General features: G+C 34.1%; 1 protein-coding gene across 1 annotated transcript in view; it reads right to left on the bottom strand.

Annotated features, from left to right (window-relative positions):
- Positions 1-18793, bottom strand: part of LOC129218337 (uncharacterized) — a 148893-nt gene that overhangs the window by 17609 nt on the left and 112491 nt on the right. The window contains exons 15-21 of the mRNA XM_054852576.1: positions 17092-17229; positions 13555-13776; positions 11748-11945; positions 9908-10160; positions 8540-8757; positions 6619-8417; positions 591-742 (exon numbers count right to left, since the gene is read on the bottom strand). Of these exons, the coding sequence (XP_054708551.1) occupies positions 591-742; positions 6619-8417; positions 8540-8757; positions 9908-10160; positions 11748-11945; positions 13555-13776; positions 17092-17229 (2980 nt within the window). The remainder of the gene's footprint in view (positions 1-590; positions 743-6618; positions 8418-8539; positions 8758-9907; positions 10161-11747; positions 11946-13554; positions 13777-17091; positions 17230-18793) is intronic.

Genomic DNA, 18793 nt, shown 5'->3' with positions numbered 1-18793 from the left:
CTAAAAAGTGCGCTAAAAAGTATATACATGTTCCGAACAGTGTTTCTAGAAGTGTTTTCAAAACTGACCGGAAAAAGTGTTCTAAAAAAGGGGACAAGTGTACGTGTTCAAAAAGTATTATGACATGTGTTCACAAAACGGTTCTAATAACTATTACAAAAAAAGTGTTTTTAAAAAGGGGACAAGTGTACGTGTGCAAATAGTGTTCAAAAAGTGTTTGATTATTTGCAGTGTACACATTGGTAAAATTAATTAAAAGTACTAAATATTTGCTGCAAAATCAAAAATGCTCCATATTAAAAGTATTCTCTTGATTTCATTAATATTCTGTTGGGTACAAAATTAAAGGCATGGATTTTGAGAGTTTGGAAGGACTTAAAATTGAGCTTTTTGGCTATCAGTAGAGAATTTAAAAATGGAGTTGGTGTAAAAAAGGAAATAAGTATTGTTAAAAAGAATTTGGGGTATTTGTGTAACACGTTTATATAATTTTCCAGATTAGCATTACTTACATTTTGAGCAGCAGTTTAATTGTTAAGTATTTAAAATATACTAATAAATTCGTATCGAAGAAAATTGCTTTTACATACTGTATAATAGGAGGTGGTCTCATCTTCTTAACCTCAAGTTTTGATTTGGGTGCAAGTCCTTTGATTTCGTCCTTGTAATGCCTTGAAGAATGACTTGGTGGAGGATATGATCTTGTATGTTCCAAAATTGGCTTGTGTCTTGTACAATAAATCTATGAAATAAAAACATTTAAGATTGTTATATGTACTGGAAAATGTGAATAATGCGGTGAGAATACCATTCCCTTTTCTAATTCATATATTGTAGTGTTTTGGTTCTAAAGAGTCAATGATCATTGATTTAATGATTATGAGGTGGTATTTATAAGAGCAAGAAATATCCTGGAAGATTTGCAAATAATAAATAAACGTTAGTTTATGGTTACACGTAATTAATTTGGAAAATGACCAGAAAAAGTAGAGATTTATCCTCATTCTTGGACTTTACTTAGATATTATTTTGGGGTCAAGATATTATAATGGGTCAAGTGTCTTTAGAGCTAGGGAGACTTGACCCCCTTCATGAATGTAAGAAGACAAGGATATTGAAATCCAAAACGCAAGTTTGATGGTGTTTTTTGCTTAAATAAGTGATACTTGAAGTAAATACACAAATTTTTCACTCTTTAGGTGAAGTGTTACATATATATATATATATATACACACACACACACACACACACACACACACACACACACACACACACACATATATATATATATATATATATATATATATATATATATATATATATATATATATATATATATATATATATATATATATATATATATATATATATATATTAATTAATCTTACTCTATACCAGCAGAGGGACTCATAGATATTGAAATCAAAAACACAGGTTTGATGGTGTTTTTTGTTTTAATAAGTGATACTTGACGTGAATATACAAAATGTTCACTCTTTAGGTGAAGTGTTACATATTTTGTTCTTATTTTTTATTATTATTATAAACCTTACTCCATATCAGCAAGAGTAGCAATCGAATTCAAAATTTTATTAGATCAGACCTAAGCAATATTTCAGTTATTTTACTAAGAAACTCCATTGGGCTCAAAGATTATTAGAAATTTAGTTATTTGTCAAATAAAAAAAAATAGACCAAAAATATTATATAATAGTTATTCAAAAAAAAAAAAAATCAGGCTTTCATATTCACAATGTTAGAGTTATTGCTCGAATAAAATTGTACCATTAGGCCTAAATCATAATATTTTACCGATTCAAAAATCAAAATTCTTTGAAAAATCATCAAATTAAACAAAAAAATCAAAATGGCCTTTGGGTTAAGCCTCCCTACTTAGCTTGGGTCAAAGCTCCCTAGTTAGCTTTCTGTTGTTTACCTTCATTTTTAATAATTTAGACTAAAGTCATATAAAACTACTGCATATCAATAGATAGCTAGAAAAATGACTAAAACATGTATACTCATAAAATTCCTTTCTCTCAAAACTGGAGGTTAAAATCTGAAAAATTCCAAACTCTTCAAACTTTACTTTTAAGGTGCAGTATTATTTTACGCTGAATTTCTTGAAAACCACTGATAATTCTAAAATGGCTTGTCCCTGCAAGATACTGTTGTGTGACTGGTCAACAAATAATATGAATAAAATTTTCTCTAAATATTCTTTGCTTGGAAATAATCCTCACGGGTAAAGTCTCATTATGGGTCAAACCTCCCTAGTTTCCCCTACTCTTGAAGAATTGTTAACGACAATTCGGTTTATAAATGCCACCTAGCATACACTTTTCAACTTTAAGGTTCATTTCTTTCAATAACCATTTACAAAATTTAAAAGAAATACATTTTTTGATCTGCTACCTTCCACGTATTTGTACTTGCGTGCACAAATGCACAATTGAGAAAACAAAAAGACTTAAATAAAAATAGTTAATCGCCTAATAAGAGATCAGTTGAGAATTTCTGAGTCTGTCCCTCTCTGGTGCTGACTCAAAAAGTTCAGAGTACCACTCGGTTATCAACAGAACAAAAACAACATTTTTTTCTGATGATGGAGAATGCTGTTAAAACTATTGTTGCGTGATGAAACAGCAGATCAAAGCTACAAAAAAAAAAGCTCTTTTTACTATTCCTAGTTTTAAGTACAGGGGTACTCAACGGGAAGTCGGGTAATTGTGACTTAATACATAGGTAATTAAATGTCCGATATTTTAAAAATTTGCTTCATCAAGGGTTGAACATTATAGTCGGAGAGCCCAGGGCCGCCAGAGCTTACTTATTTTCTAAGTAATAAAATGTGTAGGACAGAATAGCGTTAGCAAGTACTTTGAACATACGCCTGTCTATTAACTTGTACCGAGGGCCAATTTGCAGGTACTGTGTACTTAATGTACGCAATAACAGTGATAACTTTGAACATACGCCTGTCTATTGACTTGGACCGAGGGCCAATTTGCAGGTACTGTGTACTTAATGTACGCAATAACAGTGATAACCTTACTTATTTTCTGTCTCAATTTTTATATTATGATACTCAGGGAGCTATTCCAAAACATTTTGTAAGCTGCCAGACCAATCGTATGGGCCGAACATCCCGCCAGACACAGTTAAAACTCGCTGTACGACCGCGACGCTATTATTCTTGTGCTTAAGCACTGAAAAATATCGTCGACTTTCAAAGTGCAATATTGTTAAAGCAGAAAACCTAGTAAAAAGAACATGAAATAGGAGTCCCCCGAATCTACGTTTTCCCCACGTTTCACATTTTTCACATGGTCCCAGTTATCAGGTCCCCCAGTTATGCCTGCTAAGACCGAGGACCAATTTTCAGGTACTGGGCACTGAATGTACGCAAAAGCAGTGATAACTTTATTTATTTTCTGAGGGCTGATTTTTTCCTATGTTTTACAAAATATTCTCAATATAGTTCATAGCCAAACTGCCAGACACGTCCCGTGGGCACTAATGGCTGCCAGTGGCGCAACCTTACTTATTTTATATGTCTCAATTTTTATATTATGGTACTCAGGAAACTATTTGAATGCATTTTGTGAGCAGCCAGACCAATCGCATGGACCAAACATCCCGCCAGACATAGTTAAAACGTCGCTGTGAGTGCGAGCGCGATGTTATTATTCTTGCGTTTAAGCACTGAAAAATATCGTCTGCTTTCAAAAAGCAATATTGTTAAAGCAGAAAACCTAGTAAAAAGAACATGAAACAGGATTTCAGTGAAATCCGGTTATTACGTCCCCCGAACCAACGTTTTCCCCACATTTCACGTATTTTCATCAGGTCTCAGTTATCAGATCCCCCAGTTATGCCAGCTAACTTAGAACGAGGGCCAATTTTGAGGTACTGGGTACTGAATGTACGCAAAAACAGTGATAACTTACTTATTTTCTGAGTGCTGATTTTTTCGTATGTTTTAACGATTTGAACGCTGATTTGTTCGTATGTTAACCCAAACTACCAGGCACTTCCCGTGGGCACTAATGGCTGCCAGTGGTAAAACCTTACTTATTTTCTAAGTCTCAATTTTTATATTATGATACTCTGGAAACTATTTCAATGCATTTTGTAAACAGCCAGATCAATCGCATGGGTCAGGGCTGTCCAACTGACGTCACGCGGGTCGCATGCGGCCCGCATCGATGTTGACATACATCGATGTCGACATTCCTGCCTGTGTAAAATGGCGGATCGGCCTGTTTTCCCATTAAAATGCAAGCAAATTAGTTTATAATCCTTCTGTTTCATTGTTTTATAATAATAATAATTAATAAATATTAATTCCGGGGGCGGTAGACCCCTAGTTACTTTACAAGTAGGTAGTCAAGTTTTTCTGAATGATATACCAAATATGGTCATGAAAGTTTGTCGCATAGAGATGAAAACACTAGTTAGTTTTTTTTTTTGACAATATTACGTTATAATATGATTCTAATGTTAAACATCAACCACAAATTGCAACAAAAACCCTTCATTAATAAGGGTTACTTGCGTATTGACAATAACAGACACCAAAACTTTCATTGAAATGTTTTTAGAATACTGAATACGACCTCACAAACAGCTCTTATCTCTTAACGGTAACTAAAACAAGAATAAATTCACTTTTTTGAAAAATGACGCGGACTGGTAAGCTTATCACTTTTACAAAACAAAAACAATGATACCAGTAGCAATCTGGGGAAAAAAAAGAAAATTAGGTTCGTGGTTTATTTCTTCAAAAAGTGAGCATAAACTTGAAAATACGAGAATTTGAAGTGTCCCTCAGAATTTGGCCATCCACTGTACACAATGCTCAAAAAATGTCAAATTGCTGACACATGCTTTAGGGATACACGGTGATCCTTTTTCAATGCAAACAGACCTAAGTTTATAGATATGCCTTTAAAAGCTTTTTTAAGGTTCTATAATTCCGTTTGTTTCGGTTCTCGGCCCTATAGACTCAAGAGCACGGTCAGATTTACTTTTATACGGCAGTAAAACTTAATGATAATCATGCAACATGTATTTAACCATATGAATTTGTTTTGGCCTTTAATGTCAGCTACGAATGCTTTAACTGGAATGACTTGCCTATTATTAAGTGCTCACACCGTGAAAAGAACTAGTGCTAGCTCTTCCAATTTACACATTGAATATTAATCCAAACAGATTGTTATTCTGTAAAATGTGAACAAGTTGCTTGCTTCTAGTTTAATAGAAACTGTTTTTTCTGTTGTATGTTTTGCATGTTTTTGATATTCATCCTCATTTATTTGCATGTTTTTGATTTTTATCTACAAGTGGGTGATTCTCGAAAAAATGTCCCGTGCGTAACGCTATGTTTTTTATTTTATTCAAGCAACAATAAAGAAAAAATAGGATCAACTGTTATGCTTTGATAGTATATTAAAGCATGTATTATTACCCAACAGCATTATTTTTTGAAGGCTTTGGTTAGCTGGGAACGAGCTGATGTGTGCATCACATGCTTTCTTTTTACTCCAGTTTAATGATAATAGTCCCTCGGAGTAAGCAAAGAAACACTTTAAATATTTTCACCCCAAGTTTGTTGCGAAACGAAGTAAGGAAAACGCTTTATACAGATAAATTTTCTCAATACTGGCAGTTTTAATGTGATTCAATGGTAAAGTTCTCTAAATATGGGCAAATTGAAATCAGATTTAAAATAATAATTAAAAAAAACCCGCCAAATTTGTCTCCAAGTTGGCGACAAAACTTGATGACCAAAAACTTGGCGATATATTGCCAAGTGTTTGCTAAACTGTAACACCACTTGCGTTTGCATTGGAATTAACAATGATTTTTCCGCAAAAAAGTGTATAAGACCCCCTTTGAAACTGCCGAATGCAACCAAAATGGGAAGGGCACAACTAGACCCCACTAGGATTCTACGTACCAAAGTTCACCTTTCTAAGACATACCGTTTTTGTGCTATGCGAGATACATACGCACATACACAAATGGGCACATACATCCGTACATTCGGACGTCATGCGAAAACTCGTTGTATTTAACTCAGGGATCGTCGAAATGGATACTTAGGGTATCTATACGTGCTAAGGCATATATTCACGTGTATCGGATTGAAAAAAAAAGACTCAATATTCATTCGGGGGCGAGCAAAATAAAAATTAAGTCCGATTTTTGAGTGAAAATTGTTTCGCGAATACAATACTTCCTTTTTTGTAAAAGGAAATAAAAATAAAAAACCTAGCTTTACGCACGGGACATTTTTCCGAGTATCGCCCAAGCGCCAATCAATGTGTTTTTGTTTCTGAAATCTTAAGTAATGATCTTTTGAAAAGGCTTTAAGCGATATCAACTGCACCATGGGTTGCAATAATATGTTTACCCACCCACTGCTCAACCTAGCGTGCACCCTCACAACTTCTGTACTCTTAAACGTGAGATGCTTGGATTCAACTTTTATACTGTTCCCCAGATCTACTTTCAGAACATGTAGATATTATTCTTGATTGTTGGGAAGAAGCGTTCACTCCTGAGAAAACCAAAAGTAATCCCTTTTTTAGAAAGTAAATTATGTCGTACTTTTTCAGAGATTGCTGAGTCCCTGGTGGACGGGAGGGAATCAGATGAGGAGGATGCGGGAGACCTAGAATCCATTGGTGCTGAATCTCCATTGCTTTCTGAAAGAGGACTAGATCGGCCATTTGCATCGGAACTTTTATCTGTTTTGGGGCCACTGCTATCTTGCGATGGCAATGAAATCAACGGTTGCTTATGAGTGGAACCAGATGTTTCGTGCTGTTTCTTGGATCGACGAGTTTGATTCTTTTGTCGAGCTCCTAAATATCCTTCTTGGTCATCACTTTCCGATGAAGACACCAATGGACCGCTAATGCTAGTTCGAGAAGAATTGCGAGGAATGCGGGATTCTGCATTTTCACCATGATCTTTCACAGGTGTGCTGGCTGGTGACATGATAGGGCTTCGACGGTGCTTATCCATATATTTTTTAGGTTTTTCTCCTTTACGCGTTGCTGCTCGTGGACTACCCTTGAAGCTTGAGCCATTTCCTGATTTGTTATTGACAGAGCAAGTAAGTAAATCAGGTTTGCATGCTTCAACCATTATAGGGGAAGGAATTGCTGGTGGAGAAGCTGTTTTTTCAGAAGCTATGAAAATTTCTAAGTCGTGAGCACTTCGAACTTCTCCTTTGCGAATTTTAAAGTCAATCGTATCCATGCCTATTCCTTCATCATCTATAGAATCATCTGTACTCGTTGTTTGATATGAATTTCTTTTATAAAGTAGCCGATGCTTTCCTGCAGTCCACACACTAGGCACCGCAGGTGCATTTTTTGGCTCAAACACAACTGGTGCTGGTTGATTTGGAGTATGGCAATGACATGCAATTGTTGGAGGAAAGAAAAATGCTTTGTCATTACCGCCTACACTAAGGTAAGTCATTTGAAGGCCATGGGGTTTCTTTGGGGACTGCAATTCTGGTTTGCGATTTCCGTTCGAATGATGCTGATGTTCAATGTCATCAGAAATAGGACTGCTAGAGTTGCATCTCGACAAACCTGGGCTAGATATAGATGAGTAACCCGATGTGCTTAAATTTGATTCTGATATTGTTCTATCTGTTGATGAAGAAATTACTGCTAAAGGGCTTAAATACATCATTGATTTATTTGGATTTGGAGTTCTTGGTGGACTAGCTTCATCGGAATCACACGAAGTCATGTTGGCAGTAATTAAAATTTTTGGCGTGGGTAAATCCACAGAATATTTTCGAATAGGCACGAATTCTTTTTTAGAAGGTGACGAACAATCGAATCTCTCTTGTTTCATTGGGCAATTATTTTCATTAAAGCAATGTGATTCATCTCCTTCTGCAGAAAATACATGAATTGCAGGTATTGGATGAGGCACTTCAAGGTAGGAACTCTTTCTTGATATAACTGGGCTCAGAGGTCTGAATGCTTCACGTACGCTGCTTTTAGATTCACTATCACAGTTTTTCTCATCAGATTCGGAATCTTGTTTGGATTCTGAGTCGCACGGTTCAATAACGATACTAATTGAGGGCGGTGCGGAATGTTCTGTAGGCGTAGGACTAGGAGCTGCAGATTGTGTTTGGCTGGTCGGAGTTTCAGGAGGATTTAGTTCCATGTCTTCATCTAGAGATTTTTGGTCACAAGCACTAGTAATAGGAGTAGGTGAAACATCGGCTTGTATTTCGCTAGTACTTGGCTCACAGCTAAGGCTTTCTGAGGATGAAACGTATTCTATTGATTGCTCTCGAATGCTTTGGATTTCAGAGAATGATTGCCTTAAAGTTTTAGGTGATGGCACAGATATGAAACTTGTTTCTTTTCTACCTCCTGAAAGAATATGAAAATATAACGTAAATTATCCAATACGTTACCCAAATTGTTATTACGTATGCATGCACACACATACATAAATATACGCGAAATACTTTGATAGGATAAAAATATACCTTCTGATTCAGTACTCTCTGCGGCACTGTTTGTTCTTTTGGCACTCAGTTGCAGTTTCCGCTCACTCATCCGAAAAAACTCATCAAGACTCATGCGGCGGGAGGCAGCTTCTTTGTTACTCGTAACAAGCGATGCTAAAATTCTTGATTTCTCATCTTCTTTTTTCACTGTATCCTCTTTTGAAGTATCAACGTCGGCTGTAGAAGTACTCGCTCCGCTGAAATTAAACGATAATATGAAACAATGTGGGTGGGGTTTAAGTATTCTGGGATGGCATATTTTTCTTGTCCCAATAACACTATCCTCTCAAAACAACATTATAATGAATATTTAATTGAATAAAAATAAATTAAACAGTAATAGTTATTTTTCTGATATCATTATATAGATAATATTTTACTAAAATAAACTTAACAGCCAAACTAAAAAATATACCTGCTTTACAAACCGTTACAGAGCAGTTTAACAGATATATGAAATACACCGCCAGCTCAGTCAACACCAGCCGAGGACTGCAGTTTCGTGCTTATTAGCACTCATCAGCCCGGCATAGGAGTGACTGAGCTGGAGGTGGAAAACCTCTTAAGAAAGCCAAGAGTGCCAAACAAACTGGTAGCTAATACAGAATTAGCACTGACACGACAATAGTGTGAGTAACTTACTGAATAGTTTAACAGATAGTCTAAGCTGTAAAGTACTTTCTATCTTGATTTAAGTTTAAACTTGTCATATTAACTAATCGTGTAATAATTTAGTTGAAGTAGATTTCTTATGAATTCGACATAAAAAACAATGAATAATGTAAAACCTTTCCTCACAATTGAGAATGATTTATCATGCGATACATCATGGACAGAAAATTCCTTAAAAACGTTCAATAAAGGCGAAAACTTCTCTCTCACAATCCAGTTTTCTTCAAGCTGTATATACATGCATTTTTTGACAATGCTGTATTTTCTGTTCTGTGGTTCAATAATAAGCGGATTTATTGTATAACTAGATTGCTTATCTACTTTGAAAAGCCCTCTCCTCTCTGAAGCAATGATCTTGGCTATTGGTGAACAGTATTAACAGACTTATAAAACGTATTATCTCAGAACTTTAGAAATGCACTACGATATTTCGTCAGTTTTGAAGTTTTTCCACTCTTCAATCACATGTCAATAAATTTCGGATTTTGCCGCTTGACACTTGACTCATGGAAACTTCAACATGCAGCACTAAACGTGCCGTCTGGTTGTTTTCCTAGTCTATGGTGATAATTAGTTATCTAACCGATTTTAAGCACAATTTTACTTATTGTGTTTATGTGTAGAGTGCAGATTGAAAAACATGTAAGTGATTAAGAAAGAATAGCGTTAAAAGACCTGGAAGCTTGATTAGTTGAAGACGTTCGGTTTCTCTTCGAGGAATGCACCCTTCGTAGAATATCATCGAAACTGAATGTCCTCGGTTGCTCCCTGTCGGCATTAGGGCTCGGGCTGCAGGCTGCACTTAACAGACTGTTTTTCCGAATGCGGTTAAAAAAGGATTTCGGGCACGTCTGAGGACTTTGGTTTCCGGGTGTCAGACTCGGCTGAGTAGAACTCAAGCTGTATCTGGTTGCCGGAGGGGATGGTTCTAGGAAAGAAGAAAATGATTTTTTAATTTCGCTTAAAAGTTTTGTATGTTAGTAGATTATTTCGCTTGCTAAAAATTTACCATCATACAAGTGAACACTGTAAACGTGAGAACAACCTTGACACAAAATTATAAAACTTGTAGCTCACACATGATTTGTAGTAAAAGGAACTTCTTTATCAAAGCTAAAATGGGTGAGTTGCCAGATATAGGTAACTCGGAAGAATATCCTTCACTCAGATTAGGGTAGACCGGAGCCCGTTTACGCGGTTGTTTTTCAATGAATTTTCTAGTTTTTATGCTTTAACTTAGGAAATTTTAGACATTGCGATTTTATGAAGCAGTTAATGGAGTCCAAATTGGTACATGCAGTCGTTGCCCAGCTTGTGTTTTTAACCGCAAAAAAAAATATTTTTGAATCCAAGTCGGTTACGTAAACCTGCCACGGACACGGGGCACGTTTACGCATATTTATTTTGACACCTAACGTGGTTCTGTTAGTGTTTTGAACATAATGTCTTACCATCGCTAAAATAAAGCAAATTCATTACAGACTGAATCTATATCAATATTGTAAAGAGAGAGAGAGCGGATTTTTGTTTGTTTATATGTTCGAGGTAATCTCCGGAACCACTGCAATTATTTGAAAAATTCTTTCACTGTATGAAAGCTGACATAGGCTATAATTTATGCATATACATATTCATACTATTTTTTTCAACCAATAGTTTGTCTTCGCTACCAGTTTCTGTTTCGTACTGTTTTGTTCTTATATACGTAAAAACAATCCCCGACTGCCCCGCATCCGCAATGAAAGAATAATAGACGGGTCTCTTCGAACTGAATGCCGTAGGATGAAAATACGTGGGGTGAAAATACATCGTGATAACTTTTTCTTTCGAAAAAATTATTACGATGCCATCAGAACCGCCAAAAGCTTTACGTGTATTTGGGGCTGCAGAAGATAGGGTATAGTACTGCATTCTATTAGCCCAGGACATTGAAAGCCTTTCAGAGTCACAGAATGTGAACGCTTCAAAATTGAATTAAATATAATATAACTGAGATTGGCTTCGGGCAAATTAGTTTTGAATTCAAGTAGTGCAGATAGACGATATTAATCCGTGTTTCTAAAAGTTGTAATTTTGCCTGTATTTCGGGCTATCTTTTAAGGTTTTTTATTCATACCAAAATCGAAATGAAGAACATCTGCTAAAGAATTCAAAAGTCTAGAAAATTCTCAATTTAAAAAGTAATTGCACATAAGTACCGTATATTCAAAGTTAAGATTTTAAAAAATGACGAACAAAAAACATTCGATAGGAAAGATATGACAAAGTGGGAAAAAATATATATTTTAAATACTATATTTTAAATATATCAAACTTTATTTATTGATGCAAAATAGCATGATGCTTAATATTTAAAGATATTAAGTATTTATACAATTGTATGCATCAAATATTAAACATCATTTAGAAAAGTTGGGTATTGGTAGTAAAATTTCCGAAGGCATTGAGTGTCTTTAAAGTTTTGTAATGAATTTACACGACATTTCAGAATAAATTAAAACATTGCAGTACTTACGATACTTGCTCCTTTCAATTTCTTCTGCAAGAAACTTTTCAATCTTGTCTGCAAACTTTCTCTTGATACAATAAACGAAAAGGATTATGAGCAAAACAGTAAACACGGTTATGAGTCCAAGCCAAAATGGCTCTTCTAACATTCGTTGACTTAATGGCTTGTAAGGAATGCGAAGAACAAATTTTTCGCAATGAGCGCCTGCAAAAAATTAAAATCACATAATTATATTTTGTCTCTCCCGTTGAAAAACTTGATAGTCTTTATCACATGTAATGATTCTTAAGTATATTACAAACTGTAAGCAGAAAATAGTATTGTGTAGTTAATTGAAGTCAATAATGGGTTAAAATGTTCATCTTAGTTCGACATCCTCTTATTTTCAAGTGATTAAAGTAATTCTTTTTTAAAGACTATTTGTTACTTTTCTCGTAGCTGGTTTCCTTTCAAAGCCTATAAAAAGTCATATGTACCGGTATAATTTGTCCCTGATAGTACAACATGATGTAACAAAGATGTCACTGCAATTCGAATTGGTTAGTTTCAAATTAACACAAATTTGGCATTTGTGACATGTTTCAAGGGATTTCACTGTGACGAAGACTGTTAAAAAAATCCTGAAATTTTACGGTAAAAGTTACTGGCATCCATGTTGCCAGTAACTTTTACTGTAGAATCTTATCTTACTGTAAACATTTACAGTAGAATAAACGAGAGTTAAAAAACGCAATATACGAGTTGCAGGTTTGATCTCGGGACCTTCGTAACGGCAGGCGGTTATGCTGAGACATAGTGAGTAAGGGGAAATACGGTGTTATCTGCTTCGCACTGTAAGTCACGTGGTATATCAATTGGCGCTGCAATCGTTTATTTTTTTCGGTACAAATTACTGTAATTGTTTTCTGTACTGTAAACACTCCATTTTACGGTACGATGATATTTACCGTGATATTTACCATAAAATTTCCTGAAAATTTAACAGTGTAGTTGCAACCATTAGTTTCTGACCGGTCACTTGTGACGTGATTCATACTGCGGTGTCAGTTTGAGACGTCTTCGTGGACATTCGTAAGTTGCTGAAACCTATTGATAACGGTACAGTGACGTGTTGTGACCGCCACGTGACGGGGATCACTTTGTTCACTTTGCTATTAGAATGGCTTTTTTCACGAAACAAATAATTGTATTTAAATTTTGCTTAAGCTCAAAAGTTTTATTTTCTACGCTTTGGAAAACTGCTCGTTTCGTCAATGTATATATATATATATATATATATATATATATATATATATATATATATATATATATATATATATATATATATATATATATATATATATATATATATATATATATATATATACATATATATATACACATACTTATATACACATACATATATATACACATACATATATATGTTTTCTTGATACAATTAAATTGTTGCTCAAATAAACTTTCGTCAGCATTAAGTGTAAAAAGTAATGGGGGTAAACTAAAGAATTTTATTCTATTCTGAATCAAAGTTTATAGTTTCAATTTTGAAATCAGTAATTATGAAGCTTTATTATCAATAATTAGATTAAATAATTAAAATAACAAGATATTTTCAATATAAACACTGCGTAAATGGAATATTAAATGCAAGAATAGACGTATATTTTTATAATCTTAATTTAAGAGTTAGACAATATACTAGAAAGTAATTCAAAATTATTGTCATAAGGCAACGTTGTAATACCAAATGCTGAAACTAATTTTCCCAGAAACAATAAAACGTTTGACTTTTTAAAACATGATGAAGTTTTACCTTCGTATTCAGGGCCGCAAAGACAGGAAAACGTTCCATTTCGAATGGAACAAACTCCATCCGATTCGCAGGGGTTGGGAACACAAGGTGTCATGGTTTGTTGGCAATGAGGTCCAGTATATCCTGATAAGCATTCACATGTCCATCCATTAGCAGTTAGATTGCAGATTCCGTTTTCTCCACAAACATTAGTGTCACACCATGTAAGGTGACAAAATAGGCCTGAAAAGGAGGGCAAATAAAAGTCAGTCATGTCGCTTTGAGAAATTCCTGGGGGGATAATCTGAGATAAAACTTTGAAATAAATTCATGTTTTGAAGAATGATTTTATTTAGTTACGTTGAAAAATTGATGCATGCATAAATGAACAATATTTATTTCAAAATTCTCAGCAGAAATATTAAAGTATGCTGCACAATGAACCATCATTTTTTGTGAAAAAAACATTATGTTTTTGATTTTTATAGCAAAAACATTTGAATTTTACGCAAGACAAAACACAGCAGGTACTTTTTACTTTAGAATTTACTGAAAGAAATGTGCTGAAACGTGGTTTCCTCTGGAAGATATTTTGCATAGTTTGTCGGCCATATAGAGCGGAATCCCGATTTTACGTTTTCTGTCGAACAAGTGGTAAAAACGTTCCAAACGGGAAAACGTAAAATTGGGACAGCTCGAAAAATCTAAGCATATTGTTTAAACTGACTTTCATCCCATGAAGTAGTGGAAAAAAAGTAATATTTACTTGTTTTTTGTTTTTAGATATAATTTCATTCATAGCACGATCTGTGAAAAAATGTTTTTGCAAATTTGCTCCTCAGTTGGCATTTACAAATAAAAATAGTTTTAGAGTTTTTATGAATCACTTGATCAGCTTTTGGGACACCCCTCGATTATTTCTTCTTCATCTTCAACATTATTATCGAAAGCGGGTAGTAAATCTGATATTGAAGGAATTCATGATGTGATGTGAAGATACATGTTTCACCAACTTGAAAAAGGTAAAATTTTGAGGCAGTATGGAAACATGAAGCTACAGCTTAAATTATGAGACGTGTACCCAATGAATATATCAATCAATACAAGTTCAAAAATTTAATATCGTGACTTGGTGTTAATTTTCATTCACATGTGCGACTCTAAAGGCCTTATATAAAGGTAGTAAGTATCCTTAAATGTATAAAGATAGTCTTATAAGGTAGTACCTACTATTGTATAAGGTGGTCAAACCTATAAATAAACGCTTCAGCACAATTTTATTATTTTTTAAATTCCTAATGATTTGTAAAACTAAATTTTAGTGTTGGATTGCAAAAATATTTTTACTGTAAAACGTGGATGTTTAAATCAGAGGAAGTCAAATTATATCACTTCAGGTTTTTCAGGAGTTCAAATGAAAAGCGAAACAAAGCAAATGAACATGTAAAATCAGTGAACGAGGACACATTTTCCCAGGAAATGAACATGTGAAATTTCATTTTGATACTTTCATTTTCTGTATTTGTTTTATGAGGCATAATAGCAATTACAGTAAAAAATATGTTTACCCTTTTTTATACAGGTACTACACATTATATGAGCATTTATGTTTTAAGCTAAACAATAAAAAGTAAACAGACTAAGTATAAGAAAGACATGTTTTTATATTCCTAAACTTTTTGTTCTGAATTTATTTATGTCAGAAACCAGGTAAACTCCAGAAAATTGAGAAAAAGTTGCAGGAACAATTTCAGGAGAGATTATTATTTCTTTTATTTTATCCTGGAAATATCAAATCTTATCTCCTAATCAAGCCACTTCCAATTTAGGCCTCGTGACCCACACGTCTTCAACGGTGCTCATTTCATTTTTCTCCGTACTGTTGTTTGTTAGAAGGAGAGGAAAAAATTGTTTTACACATTAAATGGTCATACATGGTTAACCGTAGCAGGGAGTTAGAACAAAGTAACGATTGCAAAAGGGTTAGTGTATGTTTCGTGGAGTAAGCAGTTCTAAAAAAACTGATAGTAATGGGAAATTTTGTGATTCGAATATTAATTTCAACTAATACTTAACTTACTGGTTTATTGTTTTAAAGAAGTAAATAGACTTACAAATCTTACAATTTACGCAGCGTACATTGGTAATCCTGTTATTTTCAGAAGTTTTCATAAAAGTAAAGTCTTCCCGTTTTTAAGCCAAAGGTATAAGAGAAAGGTGAGAAAAATAAACACAAAAATAAAAGCATAAGCAACAGGAGAAATTACACAATACCTATTATTATCATCAAGACAAAATTTTCTTTAAATCAAAACACTGATCACGTTTTAGCTTGAATTTTCCTGTTTGACGTGAAAATAATAGATATTAACGAGGTAGTGGCTCAGCAAGTTTTTTAACATTCGCTAACAAGTTTAGAAACTTTTTCTGTAAAAACATTTGCTAAAAATTGGTTTTATATACCAGGAATGATTTTTCACCTCTTTCTGGAAAAGATAAGTATTAATATAATTATTTTCTTCGAAGTTTCCTGAAAATGCAGTGTGTATGCAGTGAATTTGTGCAAGAGTAGCAATATTTATGATAATTATCAGAGCAATTAAAAAATGTTCGATGCATACATTGAATTTTGTGGGATTTACTTGGTCTTTGTAGTGGTCTTTTTCTTAAGATTGATATTTGGTAAAGTAGTACTGATTGTAAAAAACGAATAACGTTTTCCGTGTCGTATCTGTTTTTTTTAAGTACTAATACGAGGGCAATTCGGAAAGTAACCGCCGTTTGGGCGTGGCGCTGGAAGTATGGTTCGGAGCGCCCTCAATCGAATGCACAAGCAATCTGTGATTCAGTAAGCTTCCAGTGGGAGAGTGAGAGTGTTGTAGGACCAAGCGTTTGCTAGTTATAGCGTGACAAAATGAGTGCCGCCATAGAAAGTTTATCGAAATGTGAGGTGCGAGGAGTGATAAGATTTCTTTCCAAAACAAACGTCGCGGCCTATTGAGTTCTGGGGTTGTGCATCTGCACGATAACCCGCGCCCTCACACTGCTGTAAGAATGCAAGAGCTTTTGAGCAAGTTCAAATGGGATATGTTTCCCCATCCTACCTACAGCCCAGACTTGGCTCCTTCTGATTACCATCTGTTCACTGCAATGAAGAAGTGGCTTGGGGGACAGCATTTCGCTGACGACGGACGAGGAACTAAAAAGCGCAGTGACACATTGGCTTAAATCGCAAGCGGCCGCTTTTTATGCAGATGGAATTGATAAATTGGTAAAACGGTACGACAAGTGCCTAAATAATGGCGGCGACTACGTTGAAAAATAGAGGAGAGTTGTACCTTTGATATGTAAACAAATGTTTTTCCTCTGTGCTGGTTTGTCTTATTTACAGCGATTCGGAGGTTACTTTCCGAAGTGCCCTCGTATATGATTCGTATGGAGTCCTATTTGATAGCTGAGCCCATTTGGCATCAGATCCCTTAGTTGACTGGTTAGTGTTTGACAGCAAACAGGTCGTACATCGAAAGATACACTAACTTTTAAACACTAAGAAATTACCTGTATACTGTCCGAAGCAGTGACACTTGTGTGTGGTTCCATTTTTTATGCACCGTCCTCCATGCTGGCATGGATTAGGTTTGCATGATTCTATTGAATCCGACTCTATTGACAAAGTAGTGTTCACAAAGTGGTCATCTGAATGGAAAGATAACAAAGATTTTAAACACAAATAAGGAAACATAAATTTAAAAAAAATGCTTGTTTTTAAAAATTTTTCTAAGTTTCATCAAAGAAATGTAATTTGATAAGTCATGAACGCCTATTGTGTCGGCGTCTACATTATACAGTGTTGAACAAAATCATTGAGCTTATACCAAAATGGTTAAGATAGAATATTTCTTCTGCGGTAAATTCATTTTATGAAATACAATGACACAAAATTCATTTTTTAAAAACATTTTACAATGTCAGTACTTGGTATTGTCATACTTGCTGTTAATAACTTTAATGGATAAGAATATGTGCTCTTTGTTTTACAAATTATAAGATAGACTTTTACGAAAAAAAATGTAATATCAAGAAATTTTTTTTTCAATTAAATTCGATTCTTCTGTCTGTTTTTTGTGTCCATAATCCGGAGAATACTGGGTATACTCAGTGGGTACTAATCAATCTAGAAAAAAAAGAGAGTTTCCATGTTTATTCTAAAGAGTTAGAGATCCGGGGAAATAATTCCTCAGACCAAAAAATAATTAAATCATTTTATTTCTAACAAAAACAAAAGTAAAACAACGTAAGGTTTAAAAAATATTTCTTGTTTATAATGTAGTTAAGACTTTGAAATAACGAACATATTTTATGGATATTTTATTTTAAATTTCATCCGAAGTAATTTTGATCTCAGTAAGTGACAACTTATACAAAATCACTAAATGTTTCAATATCACAGTGGAGATCGATGGCAAGCTAGTATTGAATACATCAGAGACAATTCAATAAATAACAAACCGTTAAAACTTTCTTCAGCGAACTGCAGGCAACATTAATTGATAGAAAAAAGTGTCGTAATTATTTGGTACTTCACTTCTTGCAGTAGATTAAGTATGTTTTGTTTCACATATACTGTACTTTTTACTTATTAAATAAATGAGTTAATTGATGATAAATGTCTGTAGCCATTAAATAAAAGGCCACAAGCATACACTTAACACGAGCATCATCGAGCATTTTTAACTGTCAGAAATAATATCAGAAAGGAATAAATCATGTGTAAGTACATTAGATCCCAACTGTGCAAATCTATACTCAAAAAAAAAAAAAAAAAAGTCATTAGGGCAGGACATACTATTTGTGCATAGTGCACATTTATTGGAAAATAAATATTGCGGGACTTTTTCAGACAAAATGCTGCAATGTACAAAAAATGCTGAAAAAAATCGAATTTTGGTTAATTTCCCGAAAAGGTACGGCTTATTCGCGATTTAAAAACTTTAAAGGAATAAAGTTAATCATAAAGACATGTGTAAAGAGTTAAAAGGAAGCATTTGAAGGTATCCGAACAAGAATTTTTAACATTTTATTTTCGTAAATTTTTTTAGAAGTTGACCATTTTTTACCTTTTTTTAAAAAATTTTTTAGCTCGTTTTCGGTAGCTAAACCTTAATATTTTCCAAAAACAATATTAGAAATTAATTTCTAGGGGGCAAATACAGTGCATCCTAATTGCACAAGTCAATATTCAAGAGATTTTTCTTTTAAT

Source organism: Uloborus diversus, chromosome 3, assembly GCF_026930045.1.
Source record: "Uloborus diversus isolate 005 chromosome 3, Udiv.v.3.1, whole genome shotgun sequence".
NCBI lineage: Eukaryota > Metazoa > Arthropoda > Arachnida > Araneae > Uloboridae > Uloborus > Uloborus diversus.
Note: the sequence above shows the minus strand (reverse complement) of the source record. Positions and strands in the feature narration are given on the sequence as shown.